A 21,571-nucleotide genomic window follows, 5' to 3' on the forward strand; every position below is an offset into this window, starting at 1 on the left:
AAAATTGACCTCAAATAGTTTATGTTAGTGCCCTGAACATAGCTCAGAGTTCTAAAGGTGAGTTCTAAAGGTTGAGTGTGTGTAGTGACCTAGCAAATACCCAGGATCTCATGAATCTTAGTCTTGAGCAAAAAGCAAGCACTCAGACCCTACGTCACTGAGAGACATCCTATGATTTACACCAAGACAGGAAATGACAGACCCTCATCATGTTTAGGGTTTAAAGCATGCAAGCCTCGAAAGAATGAATCCATTTTCGGTTAGGAAAATCATACATGCGCAACGGAAGCATAAAAAACACATTTTCTATGATTCTATGTAAAAGAGGGAGTTAGAAGGATTTTACCCTTGAAGCTTGCTTTGGCAGAATCAATAGCTTAGCTTGAACCGTCCAATTGTCCGGCCTCTTGTTCGTCCACCGGTCGGGCACACGAGAACTCTCAGAGATTTCTACGTGAAAACTATGTTTCTGACTTATCTCTGTATCACCTCTCTCACTAAAGAAATAGGGTAAGGCTTATATATTTCCATGAAATCAATCAATTACCTTATAATTTTATTTTAAATTAAACAGTTTAATCTAAAATATTATAATCATGGAAACTTAAATAAATAGCATTCAATTATCACATAAAGAATCGCTATTTAAGGAGAAAAATAAATATTTCAAGATTATAATAAGATAATTATTACTACCATAAAAATCATATTTTAAATGGTAACAATAATATATTATCATCTAATCTTCCAAAATATTAATTTTCAAATATAGAAAAAATCATTATGGTAATAATTAATACTACCAAAATATCTCATATTTTATTAGTAGTAATTAATTTCCAATTATCAATATAGAAATTTTCCAAATATGATAATAATTAATATCACCAAAAATATCTAATATTTAATTTGGTAATATTATAATGAACATTTCCGTTACAAATATCATGCAACATTATTTCCACACAACACTTGTTCCAAACCAAGTAAATGGCATGGTCAAACTTGGTCAAACTCATAAACCTGGTCAATATGTCTATTCAATATTCTTAACCTGAAGTCCAACTTCATTTTACTCTGGCCAGAGATTCTTGTTGTATGATTATTGAATAGACTGGAACATCCTTGTTACCTCAAGGCGGTGGATTCTCTATTGAACGCACACTTGTCTTCGTACAATACTGAACTAGGCCACCAAGTACAGTTATAGTCCCATAAGGAACAAAAGGCGTATACTGACAAAAACTAATCCACCATATGTACGAGACAACCATGTCGTCTCAAGTCAAAGGATTATTGCATACTTGTAACATACAACATACTGATGATACGCAGGTAAACACCATGCAGTACGTTGTAGTAAATCATTGTTCAATGACTTGTTCTCTAACAATCATCCACATGTCCACTCTCTATATCTCATACAGAATGGCATGTGACTCACCATAAAAAGGACAATGTGCTAGTCTTATCGGAATTCTAATGCCCAATTAGAATTCCTAGGACTATGAACATTTTTACAATTCTTCATTTATTAATTCTTCGTCACTCATATTCTTAACTCTTAAGAATGAAGAATTAAGAAAATTGTACGGAATAATATCAAATATTAACTAAGCCAAAATAAAATAAATAAAATAATTATTTATTATATTTATTTAATAAGAAATTAATGCCTATAACAATAAATGTTGGCTCCTAAGACATACATGTCTAACATTTTCCTGCACTTGTAGAGTAAACATTATGAACATACTATAGAATGAACGAAAATATATATATATATATATATATATATATATATATATATATATATATATATATTATGAACATAGTAGAATATAATATTATTAAATATTAATATAAAATGATCAATGATGTCATTTTGAACTAAATTCCGTTCTTTTTTGCCTTGCGTTTTAGGACCAACCTCTTCATAACAAAAAAAAAATATATATATATATATATATATATTTTTTGTTTTCCATGCATTTTTATATTTTTTTATTTTATTATTTATGTATATGTAATTAATATATTATTCTGTATATATTTGTAGAGCTGTTAACGAATCGAACATAAATGAACGGAGGATGTTTGTGTTCGTTTGTTAAGGATTTTGGGGTGTTCGTGTTCGTGTTCGTTTGTTAAGGTTTTTGAAAATCATGTTCATGTTCGTGTTAGTGTTCGTTAACGTTCACGAACACGTTAACGAACAAGTTCAAGAACGTGTTCGCAAACGTTAACGAACACGTTCACAAACATGTTCATTTACGTTCATTAACACGTTCGTGAACACTTAATAACCAAGCACCTGTACATGTTCATGAACACATTTTGTTCGTGAACAATAAATAATCTATGTTCACGAACAATTATATATATATATATATATATATATATGTATGTATGTATGTTTATAAACATGTTTGCGAACATTATTAAACAAACACTAAACGAGCTTGCTCGCGAACACTACTAAATGAACACAAACGAGCTTGTTTACGAATACTACTAAACGAACACAAACGAGTTTGTTCGCGAACACTTAGCAAACGAGCTTACTACTGTTCAGACTCTGTTTGTTTATTAACCGAGCTCTAAATTTTGTTTGTTAATGTTCATTTACCGTAATAAACGAACATAAACAAACACTTACCGAGCTCGAACACAAGTAGTTTGTCGAAAGCTCTGTTGGCTAATAGCCCTATGTATTTGTAGTACTAACGGTGTTTCTAATCCTATCCTATATATAACAAAGCCAAATGTTTTTTGCTCTCAAATTCCGGCTCAAATGAATAGTAAAAGCCAAGAGATCTTGCCCAATAAACTTCTTCCATTATATTTTTCCTCAAAACTACCTTCCAAATATAAAAATATCAAATTAAATATTTTTCCTCAAAACTACCTTCCAAATATAAAAATATCAAATTAAATATTACAATTCAATGTACTTGACCAATGAAATTATACATCTACCAAACAATTCTTAATTTGGTTCATTTCATTTTTTTTCGACTTGAGTTTATTTTTCACTTTATCTTTTTGTACAAATAAAACTAACATATAAAAAGTATATCATTAAAAAGCTCTAATTAAGATCTTTTAAATGACATCCATATTGATTTTTTATTTTATTTTATATTGTACATCAAGTCATTACTTTAGTGTGACATTTATATAAATTAAGCTTTTATTTTTATTGATATATAGAAATAACATTATAAACCAACAATAAAATGAACGCAAATACATATGATGTACATTTAGTTTAATATTTTTTGACATTACAAAAATATGGAGGAGACTGAAGGGATACGCTATGCTCTGCGGAACAATTGAATAATGGGTATCTAGAGTTTCATACGAGTGAATTGTAGCATTTATAGGATGGATTGTTGGGTTTTGGGTTAGTTGAGTTAGACCGATTTTGGGTCATAGTTTTTTTTTTTTCTTTTTCTTTTTTTTTTTTGACAATATGGGTCATAGTTTATATTGGGGTAGATTTTAATATTGTAATAGTACATATTATTGCAATGAGTTGGATTTAAATATTAGGTATTTTTATATTTGCAAAACGATCATTAGTCGCACTTGTCTCACGATATGTTTTTTTATGGTACTTGTGATTTGGAATATTTAAATGGCCGTGCTATTTTAGCACTAACATTAGATGTACTTGATGAGACCAATGAGTATATGAGTAGCTCGAATTCAACTGAGGGTAAGACATATATTAGCTCTTATTATGTTTGTCAATCGGATTTGGTTCATACATTGTTCCAATTGCATATCTAGAGTTTTGAATGGGTTAAAATGCTCAGGGATTCCAAATCATTCTCGTGCTTTCAATCTGCGATCTCCAATCAGGCTTTTTACAAAACATTGTCAATTCACTGAGTTTGTGTAATGGCATGAGATTGGTTTATAATTAGTAAATTAGGGGATCGTGTTATTGAAGCAAAAATTATGTCAAGAAATAATTTGGGTACTTGAATTTTGATCCTGAGATTAACATTGACTCCATTAGATCCTCGGTTATCATTTAAGTTCCAAAGGAGACAATTTCATCTAATGTTATACAATACAATGACAATAAATAAGAGCCAAGGTTAAAGTCTTTTGAATCTTGGATTACTTTTGAAGAAACATGTTTTTGTACATAGACAACTGGTGTATGGCTCTATCTAGCAACTCTAAGGGTCTTAAATTTTTATTTTAAGCCAAAATGGAGAATACTTTTCTTCAACGACAAATGTTATGTACAAGGAAGTCTTTAACAATTCGTAAATCTATAGAATTTGTTTACTTGATTATGCTATATTGGATTATGAGATGTATGTAAGTATCACTTTGATTTTTTTTTTCTTTTTATTTTTAGGATTAATGCTAACAGATAATGAAAATGTTAATTATGTTTTGCTTGAAATTGAAAAGCTTTTAAGTGCATGGGAAAAGACTTTGTCTTGCTTTTCTTCTATACCTATGCGAGATACCAATTGCTTAGCTTCGCATGGAAATCAATTGTTGTATGAGAAATTGTCATATGATTGTGATGTTCTTAAGACTGAACATGATAATTTGGTTAGAGAACTGACAGATGAACAACGACATGTCTATGACATAATTCTTGGTGACGTTGCGGTTGCTGCGGCGTTTGTTTTTATTTACATAACATGGAATTTTTCAACACTTTGAAATGCTCAGATATTCCAAATCATTGTCTTAGCTTGCAAGTTGGATCTCCAGTTATAATTTTTGCGGAACATTGACCATATTGGTCTTGGTTTGTGCAATGGTATGAGTTGGTCATTACTAAATTGGGAGATCAAGTTTTTGAAGCGAAAGTGAGGTCAGGAAGTAGTATGGGTACACGAGTTTTGATTCCAAGATTGTCATTAACATCATAAGATCCTCGATTGCTATTTAAATTTCTAAGAAGACAATTTCCTCTAATGTTGTATACTTGTATTACGCAATAACAATAAATAAGAGTTACTTATGTTTTATTGGCTAAAAAACATTGAAAAGTGTTATACAAACCATAATTTATAATCCTTAGCAAACATGTGAAAAGCAGAATCTACAGACTAAATTGTCCAATTACAATAATCTTTACCAGCACCCATATAATCATTGACAGAAATTAGGAAGTTATGAAGACAGTTCCCCATAAATGTGATATAATTTGTGCATTTCCATACAAGTATGAAATGGAAACCAAAAGTAGAGCTACCAATATGTAATTGGAATTATCAGAAGCTGCTGACACATAAATTAACAACAAGATACACTATCAAAGGCCCCAACTTCAAGTTTCGAAACTTCCAAATCCACTTTGTGTGTTAACAATGCAAATTTAATTCAATCAGGACAAACAATTAAGTAGAAAAAGAAAGAATTTCAAACCTATAACATTCAATCATATACATAAATTAGTAAACTTATCATCACAATGTCAATCAACTTTACAATAAGCTTATCACTACAATAAATATTGAAATAGAAAGTAAAATTTAAGTCAGCAAGCCATCAAGGCTGCATTCCTCTTCTTCTTCTTCCATGGTAACCCCATCTAATAAGCCTCAAACAAGATTATCTACAACTGTTACTTCATCCTACTGCTCTCCTCCCCACTTTCACTTTGCATCTGCAAGTCTCGAGCGTATTGATTCAGGGCCCGGGATCTTGTTAACACTGCAAAGCGTGGAATGAGTGACCATGCTTTCGACTATAGGAATTATTGAAATGATAGTAAAAGGAGAAAAAATTAGGACTTACCATATGAGGAGATCGCCGCTTGATGCTGGCTTTTCATAGATCCATTCTGGGGCTAGTTCATGCAGTAATCTGAGTTGCTCTTCGATTTCTCCTGCAGAAATGGAACAGTTTTAACTTGGAAACAAAAAAGGCTTCTTTAGCATCAGTTGGCTCGAGATTTGGTGCGAGGCTTACTTGTATCAACAGTTCCTAGGTGGCTTGAAATGATCTTGTGCATAAGTTCCTCCTTGGTGATGACAGAGCGTCTGATCGATTGAAACAGGAAATAAATCATGTCAAACAGTTTTGGTAGTCCTGCAAGCATTTGTTTCCTCCACTTTGCTTGTGAGATGGCGGGATCTTTTTCCTCAAGCGCTTTCCTTTCCTTTTCTCTTATCTGCATAAGCACCATGGTTAGTTTTTCTTGAAAATTAGTTTGAAACGAACTAAGCGAGGAGCTTGATATGTACTTACTGATTGCAGGAGATCCTCGGGGAGATCATATATATCATCATGAGCTGAAAGTCTTTCAGTCTCACTACCTGCATTCTTCACTGGTGTGTCAAAGATCAGCCTGCCCCGGGAAGGGCGCCTAACTAGTTTGTTTGGAGATTTAGCTGAATCGTTGTCTTCTGGAGTCATATAACATCTCTTGGGAGGTCGAAGAGCAGGTGTGGAGCTCATCGGTTTTGCTGGGGTGGATGCGAGTTTAGATGGTGTTCCTTCAGCAGTCAAGAACGAACCTTCCTCGACTTTAGAGAGATGCAAATCCTTCTTCACAGGGGTTGCATTTGGATGGGAAGGTAGCAAACTAGCAGAAACAGCAACAGCATTAGGCGAGCATCCAGCACAAGGTTTAGAAGGTTTCCTCTCGGGGGAAAGATTGACAGCAACTGTTTGTTCTTGTTTGATGTCCTCCACCCTGCAAAGCGTGCTGCGCTGGGAGAAGCTCCGTCCAAAAGAACGAGAGAGGTGGGACGTTGAAGCCGGGGGTTTAGACAGATTGACGACGATGCCACCAATCTCAGACACAGCTTCATTTCTGGCCTCACCACCCATAAAGGATGAACCAGAAGGCACTGGTGGCTTTGATTGATTGAAGGGATGTGGTAATTCCTCCTCTGGAATGTCATCTCCCTAAGCACACATCATAGTCAACAAACATCATTCATTTGCAAACATTGTCTTCCAAAATCATTAAAAAGAACAATCTGCAACAATGTTCATTCCACCAAACACTATCCATGAAATGCTAATCACAACAGAAAACTAATAACATAAACAATCATACATCAATAAAGCTTGAATTCTCATCAAGTTTCAGCAAATCATTATGCACTAGTATTTACAACAAAAACTAGTTTGCATAAAAGTAAATGCATACCTCTGGATGGGATTTGAAGAAATCCAAAAGCCGAGCCCGGAACACTTTCCTCAACTCCAAATTCCCACTGCCAGATTTCACCTTTCCATTGTCTCCAACCGCGCTGGCATTTAGCGTAATGCGAAGATCAGGCTTCATACAGCTCGTGCACTCATCATGCACGAGGATCTTCGTTACCTCAATGGCTTCAGGTAAAATAAACTTCAACTGAGCTAGATGACCATGAGAAAACCTCCTACAAAATCAAACCAAAACCAATAAATTAGCATAATGGCCATAACCTAATCACAGTAATATCTTGAAGAGATTAAAGAAATGCAGCTAAGTCTCAATTTGATATGTGTACCTGTCAGTTAAACACTCGATTTTGGGACTAATGTTTGTAAATGTTGTCTTTGATCCCTTCATTCGTAGCAGCCGGATAGAACTATCCAAGCTATTGAAGAATTCACCCAAAATCTCATACCTGAAACATAGTCACTAACATTAATATTCAATAGAATCAACTCAGACACTCCAATTTCGGATTAGAAATTGGAATAATTATTTGAAACCCAAAAACTATAGATTAAACAGAAAAATATGGGAAACTGTACAAGATTGATTATCCAGCAAATAGATATTCCAGCCAAAATAGCAAAACTAAAAGGGGGGAAGTTGTTACTTTTCCGGCAGCTTTGCTGAACCCTCGGACTTGTTAGGCTTTGCAGGCGGAGATTCAGGCTGGGAACCAATCTGCCCTGCGGCTTGAGCTGGTGGTTTCGGATCAGATTTCCGGAGCTTTAGCGCCGCCTGTCGGACTTCTTTCAAGGAGAGCGCGGAGCTGCGATTTCGACTCCGGCGAGGAGCATTGACCGGCTTCTCAGGGGTCTTGGAACTCCATGGATCCTGGTCCGGAGACTTAATCTCCGGCGAAGGATTTGGTTTCGAACTGGAATGCAGCACCTTCTTCGTCTTAAACGATTCGAGCAATGACGGCTCAGTGGATTCCATTACAAAAATTCACTATTCACTGTAAAACCAAAACTCCCTCATTAAACAATGCAAATATCGATCAAACTATAACTTCCATTTCCAAAATCAAGCTACGCAGATAATGAGATAATCTACAAACAGAAAAATAATAATAAAATCCAGACTGAAAAATCTGCCAGAAATAATTCGATCAAAGACCAAAACTTTCAGTTCAAAAGCGCGCGCTATAAAATCACAGAAAAGCGAAGATAACTCCATGGAATCGATCAAAGGATTGACTAACCTCCGTTAAGAAACGCCTCTCTATCTTCTTGTCGTTCTTGAGGCTGGGATGGAAGAAGGAGGCTCAGCAATGGGCTTTGGCGCGGCATTTACCTTAGGGCTTTGGCGGGAATTCTGAGGTGGCAAGCGACGTGTCCCCTTGCCACGTAAGGATTCGCGCCAAATTCTATTGTGAGTGGGATTGTGGGCTGGGCCTGATTATATTTCCTAGAATATGACCGTTGGGGCAACTCATAAAAAAAGAAATAAATTTTATTTTCTATTTATATAGATATTGGACCGTTGGGAACTAATATTTTTCCTTCTCCGATAAAACAAATTCATATTTTCGTGAATTATTTATTAAATCTTTTTTTTTTTAACATTTGAAGAAAAATAAAAGACTAAAAAGCCTCCCCAAGTTAGCAGAATTAGTAATGCAATTTATTTGAGTTTTTTAGTATTACTGACTTTGCAATATTGTAATATCTGTTCATTACTCAATTTGTTAAATTTATTTATATAATTATATAAAATTTATTTTCAACCGAATTCGATTTTTCAATTATAGAATTAGTTAGTAAATTACCTCAAAATATTATGACTGAATAACAAAATGGTTCGTAGCATATTTTCCAAATTAGTATCACCTAACACATACCAAAGAAATTGATTGTACTATATACGTTTTACAGGACTATGGAATATATATATAATTGTTCAATTTTGATCTCTTTATTACTATATAATTTTAAAGACGAGAACTATTTTTTTTTAAATACTATTAAATCACAATCGAGGTGAGATGTTAAAATTGAACTTTTACAAAGTAACTAAAATTAATATTATCATAATAGTTGAATTAAATTTAAATAATTTTGAAATTATTGAGAGAATAATTGACATAACCTTATAGTCAAGTTGAAGGATTAAAATTCTACATTTATTCACGTTTATTATTGTATGTATCACCTACTATCGTAATAATGTACTTTAATATATAATACGTGTAAGACATTACGATAGGGAGATTTTTATTTGTAAAATGCATTGTGATATTTAACTGTAAACAAAATACATTTACGCTATTACTTTAATTTCTTCGCGTGATTGATATTTTACTTTCTTATATGTATATACATATATATGTGTGTACCAAAAAAAACATTACTATTTTAACGCAAGTATAAATATCATTGTTAATATTATCTTTTTCTAATAGAAAACATGTTCAAGTTTAGGATGATATTTAGCATACATATTGTACGAATAGTGTACTCACCAAACGTTATTATTACTTTCTTACATAGGTCGGAAAGACCAAATGACAAGTGCTAAATAAATCTTAAACAATATATACAAATTAAGTGTCTAAATTCGTATCAAGCGTTATCATTTAATATTCATTAATTAAATTACTTGTACATATTGAGCAATCACATTATATTATAATTAAACTAACCAAATAAGGTTGCATCACATATTAGCGGGATTGAGTACGTCATAGCGGGATTGAGTATGTCATAGGGTTTAAACCTTATACAGCTGTACTTCAATTCTTTTTTATTCCCTAATATATATTATTTATGGTCCACGTAATAGTTTCTAATACGGTCTTAATTATCTTTCATCATCCTATAAAGCTGGCAATATACAAATTAAAACAAATAAAGTAAATTAGGTTGATTGTTCTAAGCCATTTTATATATTAAGAAATTAAGAAATAAAGTAAATAGTAATTCTCAAAACCAGCTTAATAATCCTATAAATATGCTTATGTTATAAGCTTAGGAAAACATAAAGTAGCAAATTAAAATTAAAGTTGTGATATCATATCCTTGAGAAGAGAAGGTTAGCTATGGCGGCGAGAACAAGTAGGGGCAGGCAAAGGATTGAGATGGTGAAGATAGAGAGGAAGAGCAATCTTGAAGTCACGTTCTCGAAGCGCCGCATTGGACTTTTCAAGAAGGCCAGTGTGCTTTCCACCCTTTGCGGCGCTGATGTTGCTATTATTGTTTTCTCGCCGGCGGGGAACAAAGTTTTCTCATTCGGCCACCCCACTGTGGAGGCGGTGATGGAGAGGTTTCTTGGCGAGGACAACCCTGCGCCGGTTAACGAGACCGGCGGCGGGGCGTTGGCGACGGAGCAGTTTATTGAGGCTCAGCGGAATGCAAGGGTCCAGGAACTGAACATGGAGCTGACGCGCCTGGAGGCCGTATTTGAGTTTGAGAAGAAGAGGGGCGAGGCCATTGATGGATTTGTGGAGGCGAATCGTGAAGCTCATGGATGGATGAGAGGCTCTTACGATGAGCTTAGCTTTCAGCAGCTTGTAACTCTGAAAATTGGTATGGAAAATCTGATGAAAGAAATTCAGCGGAAAGCTCATCATCAGCTTATGGCAGTGCACGGAAATGGCACGCCATTTAATCCATATGCAGGTGGCGTTTTCCCCTCTGGAAATATGGTTTCCGGGGACCAAACTTTTGCATTCAACTTTGGCACTAATGGTGGCGCTGCCGGAGCTCTTCCTTTTACTAGTGGTGTCCCTGGAGCTCATCCCTTCACTAGTGGTGGCGCCGCTGGAGCTCTTCCTTTCACTAGTGGTGTCCCAGGAGCTCATCTCTCCACTAGTGGTTCTAGTTCCATGGCAGGTGGCTATAATACAGTTTCTCCATGGGTTGCAAGCACCAGTGGTGCATCTAACTCTGCAGGTGGTAATCTTGGAGCTACCCATGCATTTTTCTAAACGTTTAATTATGCCAATCTTTTTCAAAAATAATTGTTGCATGGCATAATTCAAAATACTAAGAATGCTATATTATTGGTTCGTAGAACCAATTTTTTTTTTTATATTATTTACTTATTTTATCTAGTATTTTGATATTTTATCCTACTTCTATCCATTATTACAATGTATGGCGGTATTCTAAAAAATTTCAATGAATTGAAGTTCAATTTATTACCTACAATCTAAATTAGATTGTTTATTTATGTTCAAAAGTTTATATTATTGTCAATATGTTTGATATTTAATTTTTAATTAAGTAATTATATTATGGATATATACTTTTTTCAACATACCATATCAAGTAAGAAAGAATTGACGGGGCGTTTGGTTGGAGGGGGGAATTAGGTGGAAAAGAATTGTAATTTCATGGGAAAAGAATAATGCGGAAATAAAGTGGGAGTTTAAATTCCAGTGTTTAGTATGCAGGAATAAAATTACTGGGAATTTCAATTCCAATGTTTGGTATACATTGGAATTGAGAGGGAATAAGTTGTATAAAGTCCAAAATGTCCATTGTTGTTGTTGTTGTTGTTGTTGTTGTTGTTATTATTATTATTATTATTATTATTATTATTATTATTATTATTATTAAATGACAAGTATCTATTGGACCCATTTGCATATTCAAACCCCAAAAAATATAACATATTAAATTCAAAAGCACTCATCTAATGTATCTCTTGAACTAAAAAAACACAAGCATTTGATTTGGGTAGTCAAAAATTTTGAAGAGTTATGCATATAAAGAATTCAAAGGAATACACACGAAAGTAGCTGTATATAAACAATGCATATAAAGAATGCAAAATTTGAATAGTTGCTGCATATAAATATTTAAAGGAACATACACAAAGGAGAGTCGAAGAATAATACACTCTATAATTTTGAAGGGAAGGTTAGACATCAATTTTAGGTTAAAATAAGGGAGGGTCATTTTGTCTCAGTGTTATATTTTTTTCTTCCTAAAATCCATGGAATTAAAATCCCAAGGGGGGCATGGGATTCTAATTCCATGAAAATGAGGGAATTGCAATTCTGAATTTAGTTGCCTTCGGAATTAGGTGCAATTTAGTGGGAAAGGAATTGTAATTCTCTCCCACCAAACACCCTGTCAAGTACCAAATTGAACTTATAACACTATATAATAAGAAGGGGAAATCACCATTTAGGTTCCTCAATTGTTCTCAATTGTTGATGTATGTATCCTTGGTTTTCAGTTTTTAGTTTCAACTAATTTGATTCTCGAATTGTTTAAAATTAAATTTCGTCAATTCTAGAATTGTTTGAAGGGGACTGGAAAATTAGAGATTTTGATCGAGCATAAATGATTGTAGCGGGCATGAGTCAAGCTACTCCGTGGGGTACTTCTATCTTGAATCTGCCACCGGATGGCATTAAGGAAATCCTCGCTCGTGATGTCTCAAGTGCTTCTACCAGGAGGATCTATTAGCTCTCTATCGGAGTTTCGGCCCCTCATGCGCACCAAAAAAATGAAGTGAGTGGATAAAATGGTTTGTAGCATATTTTTCACATTAGTATCACCTAACACATACCAAAGAAATTGATTGTTTTACATGACTATGAAATATAATTGTTCAATTTTGATCTCTTTATTAATTACTATATAATTAATTTTAAAGACAAGAACTAATTTATTTTTAAAAAAATACTATTAAATCACAATATATCGAGATATTAAAATTATTGAACTTTATAAAGTTGAGTAAGAAAATGTAGCACAATAGCGTAACTAAAATTAATATTGTCATAATAGTTGAATTAAATTTAAATAATTTTGAAATATGGTGAGAGAATAATCAATTATAACTAACATATTCAATTATAAGTGTCTAAATTCGTAAAACATTATTATTTTATATTCATTAATTAAATTAGTTGTAATCAAATAAGGTTGAATTATACATTAGCGGGATTGGGAATCGGGTTACAGAGTTAAAACCATGTACTGTTGTACTTCAATTCATTTTTATTTCTTAAAATACATTATTTATGGTCCACGTAACAGTTTTTAATACGCTATTATCTTTGACTATCGCATAAAGTTGGCAATATACAAAACAAATAAAGTAAATTATTAAGGATGGACCAAAACTATAATGGAGTATAGGTTGATTGTTCCAAGCCATTTTATATATATTAAGAAATAAAGTAAATAGTAATTCTCAAAGCGAGCTTAATAATCCTATAAATATGCTTATGTTATAAGCTTAGGAAAACATAAAGTAGCAAAATTAAATCATTGAAAAATTTTGAAATCGCTAAGAGATTGATCAATTATAACTAACAAAATTTTACAGTCAAGTTGAGGGATCAAAATTCTATATTCGTTCATATTTAATTTAGTATTATATGCATCGCCTACTTTCCTAATACATGCATGTACTTTAATATATGTAATACGTATAGGCCAGGACATTACGATAGTACGATTTGTATTTGTAAAATGCACTATGATATTTATTTGTAAACAAAATACATTTGCGTTGTTACACTCTTCACAAAATGGACATTTTACGTTCTTATATATACATACACATAACCCCCCAAAAAAAACATTACTATTTCAACGCAAGTACAAATATCATTGTTAATATTATCTTTTAATTTCTAATAGAAAACATGTTCAAGTTTGAATTGGGATGATATTTAGCATACATTGAATTGTACAAATAGTGTAGTTACCAAATGTTATTATTACATTCTTACGAACATTGGACAAACTAAATGACCAGTATGCCGTAAATAAGTGTTAAACAGCGTATACAAATTAAGTGTTTAAATTCGTATCAAACGTTATCATTTTGTATTCATTAATTAAATTAGTTGTAAATATTGAGTAATCATGTACATTATAAATTAATCAAATAAAGTTGCATCTATCACATATTAGCGGGATTGGGTCAAAGTGTTTAAACCTTGTACTTCAATTCATTTTTATTTCCTAATACATATTATTTATGGCTCATGTAAAAGTTTTTAATACGGTCTTATCTTTGATGGACCATCGTATAAAGCTGGCAGTATACAAAACAAAAAAAGTAAATTATTAAGATGGACCAAAACCATAATGGAGTATAGGTTGATTGTCCAAGCCATTTTATATGTTAAAGAAATAAAGTAAATAGTAATTCTCAAAACCAACTTAATAATCCTATAAATATGCTTATGTTATAAGCATAGGAAAACATAAAGTACCAAATTAAAATTAAAGTTGTTATATCATATCCTTGAGAAGCTAAGGTTAGGTATGGCGGCGAGAACAAGTAGGGGCAGGCAAAGGATTGATATGGTGAAGATACAGAAGAAGAGCAGTCTTGAAGTCACGTTCTCGAAGCGCCGGATCGGACTTTTCAAGAAGGCCAGTGTGCTTTCCACCCTCTGCGACGCTGATGTTGCTACTATTGTTTTCTCCCCGGCGGGGAACAAGGTTTTCTCCTTCGGCTACCCCACTGTTGAGGCGGTGCTGGAGAGGTTTCTCGGCGAGAACAACCCTGAGCCGGTAAATGAGACCGGCGGCGGGGGGTTGGCGACGGAGCAGTTTATTGAGGCTCAACGGAATGCAAGGGTCCAGGAGCTGAACATGGAGCTGACGCGCCCGGAGGCCGTATTTGAGTTTGAGAAGAAGAGAGGCGAGGCCATTGATGGATTTGTGGAGGCGAATCGTGAAGCTCATGGATGGATGAGAGGCTCTTACGATGATCTTAGCTTCCAGCAGCTCTTAACTTTGAAAAGTGGAATGGAAAATCTGATGAAAGAAATTCAGCAGAAAGCTCATCATCAGCTTATGGCGGTGCACGGAAATGGCACGCTATTTAACACATATGCAAGTGAAAATATGATTTTCGGGGACCCAACTTCTGAATTCAACTTTGGCACTAATGGTGGCGCCTCTGGAGCTCTTCCTTTCACTAGTGGTGTCCCTGGAGCTCATCCCTCCACTAGTGGTTCTAGTTCCATGGCAGGTGGCTATAATACAGTTTCTCCATGGGTTGCAAGCACCAGTGGTGCATCTAACTCTGCAGGTGGTAATCTTGGAGCTACCCATGCATTTTTCTAAACGTTTAATTATGCCCATCTTTTTCAAAAAATAATTGTTGCATGGCACAATGTCATAATTCAAAAATTGTTATATTATTGGTTCTTCGAACCAATATTTTTTTTTTATATTATTTACTCCGTACTTATTAGTATTTTGATATTTTGTCCTGTTTCAATCTATTATTACAATGTGAGGTATTCTAAAAATTTTCAATGAAGTTCATTTTATTACCTACAATCTAAATTAGATTGTTTATTTATGTTCAAAAGTTTATATTATTGTTGATATGTTTGATATTTGATTTTTAATTAAGTAATTATGGATATATACTTTCTTCATGATCCCATATTAAGTAAGAAAGAATTCAAGTACCAAACTTATAACACCAAATAATAAGAAGGGGAAATCACCATTTAGGTCCGTCAATTGTTTTCGAATCGAATCCTACTAAACAACCGAACAGTAATGGGTTCTTGTATATCGAACAGTTCGGTAAAAAACTTAACCGATTAAATGGTTCGGTAAAAAACCAAACTGAACCGAATACTGTTTGTTTTTAATAATAAAAATAATAATAATAATAATAATAATAATAATAATAACTAAATCCAAGTCTTCACTGCCTGCCCCAGTGTTCGGCTCATATTCTCACTAGTATCTTTCTTAAATTTTTTATTTGATGTATTTATGGCTTGTTCTTTACTTTTCACTTTTGCTATTTGTCGCATTAGTTCTTCGCCTCACAATCATCTCTAACTTGAGTTATTCTTACAATATTCAGTATTTTCATTAGTTTTATGTTTCTAATAAATTAATGTGCTTCAACATCATTCTAATTTTGATTTCTAGTGCTTCGAAACATTGAAAATATATTTCTTGTGCACTGAAATATTACTTTTCAGTACTAGAATAATTTTTCAGTGTAGTGAAAAATAATATTCCAGTGCGGTGGAAATATATTTTGTCAAGCAATGATGTATTATGTCCAAAAATTAACTATATTGACACTTGTTCTCCAAATATTAGCTATATATAGATAGATGATTCTTCACCTTGTCAACAAAATATTCTAAGTGAGCCAACTGAAGATTCATCGGTTGGGCAAAAAAAGCTAGCTGATGTTTGATAATTAGTTTTTGATCTTGGAATTGTTATTTTGCTATATAATATTTAGACTTTGGATTTGGACTAGGTGAATATGTATTGTTTGATAGTGTGTTAGGAAAATTAATAAGAAATGTTGAAAATTGGGGTTCTTAAACCGAATGAATACGAACTGAACTAACCTCAAATCAAAATCGAACTTTTTCAAACTGAATCGAAGTATAATGTTAAACCGAATGATATCTTTTTTTTTTTTAAATATCGAAATTGAAAAAATTAAACCAAATCCTGAAAAGCCCACCCCTATCTTTTGTTAAACAATATTGAAAATCCAATAAAAGAATATTATGTCACTAGCTAGTTCGTCGAATAAATTTGCAATTTCAATAATGCCAAGTCTAAAGATCAAAAACTTTTCTTTAAGGCTTTGTCCTACATTAGAACGTTAGAAGACTTTTTTCCTAATTTTACGTGAAAGAATTTTTTAAGTGGGTTTGAAACTTTATAGAGCGAGAGATAGACAAATTTCCTATTAGCATTTTTGTTAGTGTTAAATTCATTTCTTTTGCATGGTGGATGCTATACCCAACAATATGTAGACACAGTAAAGTTATTCTCATTGTTAGCATAAATATTTCTCATTTCCAGATTCATTTTTATCAACTTCAACTTTCAACTTCTTCGTCTTTCTTTCTCATATTCTAAGTCTAAACAAAATAATGTAAAGGGTTAGTTCTAGTTTGCATTGTATTTTTATTGGGTACACAAATTAAAATTGCAATTAGTTGAGTTAGAAGCACAACTGAAATTCTAGAATTGTTTGAAGGTGACTGGAAAATTAGAGATTTTGATCGAGCATAAATGATCGTACCGGCAACTTTGGGAATTAAAAAAAATGATTTCCATTATTTTCAATCACCCCATTGATAGTCGTTGAAAACATACAATCACCAAATATCATAATTTGAATTTTTTTCTTTATTTGTTAGATGATTGGTATTAAATTATCTTCATACCAATGCGCGGACTACCTGACTAACATGTGTCAAGCTACTCCGTGGGGGTACTTCTATCTTGAATCTGCCACCGGATGGCATTAAGGAAATCCTCGCTCATGATGTCTCAACTCTCAAGTGCTTCTACCAGGAGGATCTATTAGCTCTCTATCGGTGCTTCGGCCCCTCATGCGCATCAAAACAAAAAAATAAATAAATAAAAAAAATGAAGTGAGTGGATAAAATGGTTTGTAGCATATTTTCCACATTAGTATCACCTAACACATACCAAAGAAATTGATTGTTTTACATGACTATGAAATATAATTGTTCAATTTTGATCTCTTTATTAATTACAATATAATTAATTTTAAAGACAAGAACTAATTTATTTTTTTAAAAATACTATTAAATCACAATCGAGATATTAAAATTATTGAACTTTATAAAGTTGAGTAAGAAAATGTAGCACAATAGCGTAACTAAATTAATATTATCATAAGAAGCTAAGGGATTTATCAAAAAAATGCTCTCTAGCTCGTCGGAAAACCAGCCGATGGCCGGCGCTTCGACGGAAGAGACTGATCTACTTAGACGTAGCAAGAAGAAAACGAAAAGAGGCTTATCGAAGAGGGATAATGATCCCATGGAGATGGAAGGGGAAGATACGGTTGATCCGCTGAGTAACGGAAACAACCCTGCTAATGAACAAAGCGGAATACCCAGTAATACGGTGAAAAGGCCGACGGTCTCTTTCAAGAGAGCGCTAACGACTACAGTATCAGCTTGATCAAAGTTAAAATCGCTTCTCATCCTTCTTATCCCAAGCTTTTAGAGGCGTATATTAATTGCTTAGAGCACTAATCTATATGAACAAATGAAGCAATTCCCTAAGCTACCGCAACTGCTTCTCTGTAGCCATAATAGGTGCGAAATTCCATTAATGCCCTCAAAATAAATAGACTACTAACGTTTAAATGAACGGAGGACCAAAATAGTTAAAATTTTCAAAGTTCAGGACTTAATTGGGCATGAAAAATTGTTGTGAACCAAATTGGTAATTTCACAATAGTCGAGGAACCATTTCGATAATAATGAAAGTCAAAATGCAAAATTAAGAATGAGCAATAGTTGAGTGACTATTTTGGAAAAAACTCATATTTCCCATGTCTAGAATCATTTTTTTCACAACTCAAATTCTCACATTTTTTGGAGGTGATTGGAAAGCTAGAGCTTTTGGGCAGGAATGGTCGTACGGACAACTTTGGGAATTTTTTTTTTTTAAAATATTTTCATTATTTTCGATCACCCAATTGAAAGTCGCTGAAAATATGGACAATTACCAAATATCATAATTTGAATTTTTTCTTTATTTGTTAGACCGTTCGTATTAAATTATCTTCCTACCCTAATTTGTCATGTTTAATGTGGATAAAATGGTTTTTAGCATATTTTCCAATTTTTTTTTTGGGTAAAATTACATGGTCTTTCTCTCTGTCCGTTTTTAAACTCAGGTTCTCCCGAAATTCCTCCCCACAAAGAGAGCTCACTTGCCACTTGAGCTACCCCACTGGGTTCATATTTTCCAAATTAGTATCACCTAACACATACCAAAGAAATTGATTGTACGATATACGTTTTACATGATTATGGGATATATATATATATATATATATATATATATATATATATATATATATATAATTGTTCAATTTTGATCTCTTTATTAAATCACAATCGAGGTGAGATATTAAAATTGAACTTTTACTAAGTAACTAAAATTAATATTATCATAATAGTTGAATTAAATTTAAATAATTTTGAAATCATTGAGAGAATAATCCACTATAACTGACATAACCTTATAATCAAGTTGAGGGATCAAAATTCTACATTCATTCACGTTTATTATTGTATGTATCACATACTATCGTAATACCTGCATTTTTTATTATTGTATGTATCACATACTATCGTAATACGTGCACTTTAATATGTAATACGTGTAGGACATTACGATAGGGAGATTTTTATTTGTAAAATGCACTGTGATATTTATTTGTAAACAAAATACATTTATGCTATTACTTTCTTCATGTGATTGACATTTTACTTTCTTATATGTAAAATCTTATTTGTATGTACCAAAAAAAAAAAAACATTACTATTTTAACGCAAGTATAAATATCATTGTTAATATTATCTTTTTCTAATAGAAAACATGTTCAAGTTTAGGATGATATTTAGCATACATATTGTACGAATAGTATAGTCACCAAGCGTTATTATTACTTTCTTACGTAGGTCGGAAAGACCAAATGACAAGTCCTAAATAAATCTTAAACAATATATACAAATTAAGTGTCTAAATTCGTATCAAACGTTATCATTTAATATTCATTAATTAAATTACTTGTACATATTGAGCAATCACATTATATTATAAATTAATCAAATAAGGTTGCATCATATATATTAGCGGGATTGAATACGTCATAGGGTTTAAACCTTGTACAGTTGTACTTCGATTCTTTTTTATTTCCTAATCTATATTATTTATGGTCCACGTAATAGTAATAGTTTCTAATACGGTCTTAATTATCTTTCATCATCGTATATAGCTGGCAATATACAAATTAAAACAAATAAAGTAAATTATTAAGGATGGACCAAAACCATAATGGAATAAAGGTTGATTGTTCCAAACCATTTTATATATTAAGAAATTAAGAAATAAAGTAAATAGTAATTCTGAAAGCCAGCTTAATAATCCTATAAATATGCTTATGTTATAAGCATAGGAAAACAAAAAGTAGCAAAATTAAAGTTGTGATATCATATCCTTGAGAAGAGAAGGTTAGCTATGGCGGCGAGAACAAGTAGGGGCAGGCAAAGGATTGAGATGGTGAAGATAGAGAGGAAGAGCAATCTTGAAGTCACTTTCTCGAAGCGCCGCATTGGACTTTTCAAGAAGGCTAGTGTGCTTTCCACCCTTTGCTGTGCTGATATTGCTATTATTGTTTTCTCGCCGGCGGGGAACAAGGTTTTCTCCTTCGGCCACCCCACTGTGGAGGCGGTGGTGGAGAGGTTTCTCGGAGAGGACAACCCTGCGCCGGTTAATGAGACCGGTGGCGGGGCGTTGGCGACGGAGCAGTTTGTTGAGGCTCAGCGGAATGCAAGGGTCCAAGAGCTGAACGTGGAGCTGACTGGAGGCCGTATTTGAGTTTGAGAAGAAGAGGGGCGAGGCCATTGATGGATTTGTGGAGGCGAATCGTGAAGCTCATGGATGGATGAGAGGCTCTTAGGATGATCTTAGCTTCCAGCAGCTCTTAACTCTGAAAAGTGGGATGGAAAATCTGATGAAAGAAATTCAGCAGAAAGCTCATCATCAGCTTATGGCGATGCACGGAAATGGCACGCCATTTAACCCATATGCAAGTGGCGTTTTCCCCACTGGGAATATGGTTTCCGGGCACCCAACTTCTGAATTCAACTTTGGCACTAATGGTGGCGCCTCGGGAGCTCTTCCTTTCACTAGTGGTGTCCCTGGAGCTCATCCCTTCACTAGTGGTTCTAGTTCAAACGTTTCTCCATGGGTTGCAAGCACTAGTGGTGCATCTAACTCTGCAGGTGGTAATCTTGGAGCTAGCCATGCATTTTTCTAAACGTTTAATTATGGCGATCTTTTTCAAAAATAATTGTTGCATGGCACAATGGCATAATTCAAAATACTAAGAATGTTATATTATTTCCTCAAAAAAAAAAAGAATGTTATATTATTGGTTCTTCGAACCAATATTTGTTTTTGATATTATTTACTTATTAGTATTTTGATATTTTGTCCTGCTTCGATCCATTATTACAATGTGATGACGTATTCTAAAAATTTTCAATGAAGTTCATTTTATTACTTACAATCTAAATTAGATTGTTTATTTATGTTCAAAAGTTTATATTATTGTTGATGTGTTTGATATTTAATTTTTAATTAAGTAATTATGGATATATACTTTCTTCAAGATCCCATATTATGTAAGAAAAAATTCAAGCACCAAACTTATAACACTAAACAATAAGTTGGGGAAATCACCATTTAGGTCTGTCAATTGTTTTCGAATCGAATTGTACCAAACAACCGAACAGTAATGGGTTCTTATATATCAAACAATTCGGTCAAAAACTTAACCGATTAAACGGTTCGGTAAAAAACCAAACTGAATCGAATACCGTTTGTTTTTAATAAT

The 21,571-nt window shown here is 33.3% G+C and overlaps 3 protein-coding genes and 1 pseudogene across 3 annotated transcripts; 3 read left to right on the forward strand and 1 right to left on the reverse strand.

Annotated features, from left to right (window-relative positions):
* Positions 1–5,401: 5,401 nt before the first annotated feature.
* Positions 5,402–8,455, reverse strand: LOC116022571 (CDT1-like protein a, chloroplastic). Its single transcript, XM_031263326.1, has 8 exons — positions 8,403–8,455; positions 7,809–8,156; positions 7,491–7,610; positions 7,145–7,379; positions 6,235–6,897; positions 5,956–6,157; positions 5,782–5,872; positions 5,402–5,697 (listed from the first exon to the last, which is right to left on the reverse strand). Exons 2-8 carry the CDS (start codon positions 8,135–8,137, stop codon positions 5,640–5,642), a joined length of 1,698 nt encoding a protein of 565 aa, XP_031119186.1. The 5' UTR covers positions 8,138–8,156; positions 8,403–8,455; the 3' UTR covers positions 5,402–5,639.
* Positions 8,456–10,238: 1,783 nt separating this feature from the next.
* Positions 10,239–11,126, forward strand: LOC116023578 (agamous-like MADS-box protein AGL62). The gene has a single exon (XM_031264579.1). The coding sequence runs from the start codon at positions 10,239–10,241 to the stop codon at positions 11,124–11,126; it is 888 nt and encodes a 295-aa protein (XP_031120439.1).
* Positions 11,127–14,436: 3,310 nt separating this feature from the next.
* LOC116023579 (agamous-like MADS-box protein AGL62) lies at positions 14,437–15,246 on the forward strand. Its single transcript, XM_031264581.1, has one exon. It carries the CDS (start codon positions 14,437–14,439, stop codon positions 15,244–15,246), a length of 810 nt encoding a protein of 269 aa, XP_031120441.1.
* A 4,944-nt stretch (positions 15,247–20,190) lies between these two features.
* LOC116023580 lies at positions 20,191–20,632 on the forward strand (annotated as a pseudogene).
* Positions 20,633–21,571: the final 939 nt, after the last annotated feature.

This window comes from Ipomoea triloba, chromosome 6, assembly GCF_003576645.1.
Source record: "Ipomoea triloba cultivar NCNSP0323 chromosome 6, ASM357664v1".
NCBI lineage: Eukaryota > Viridiplantae > Streptophyta > Magnoliopsida > Solanales > Convolvulaceae > Ipomoea > Ipomoea triloba.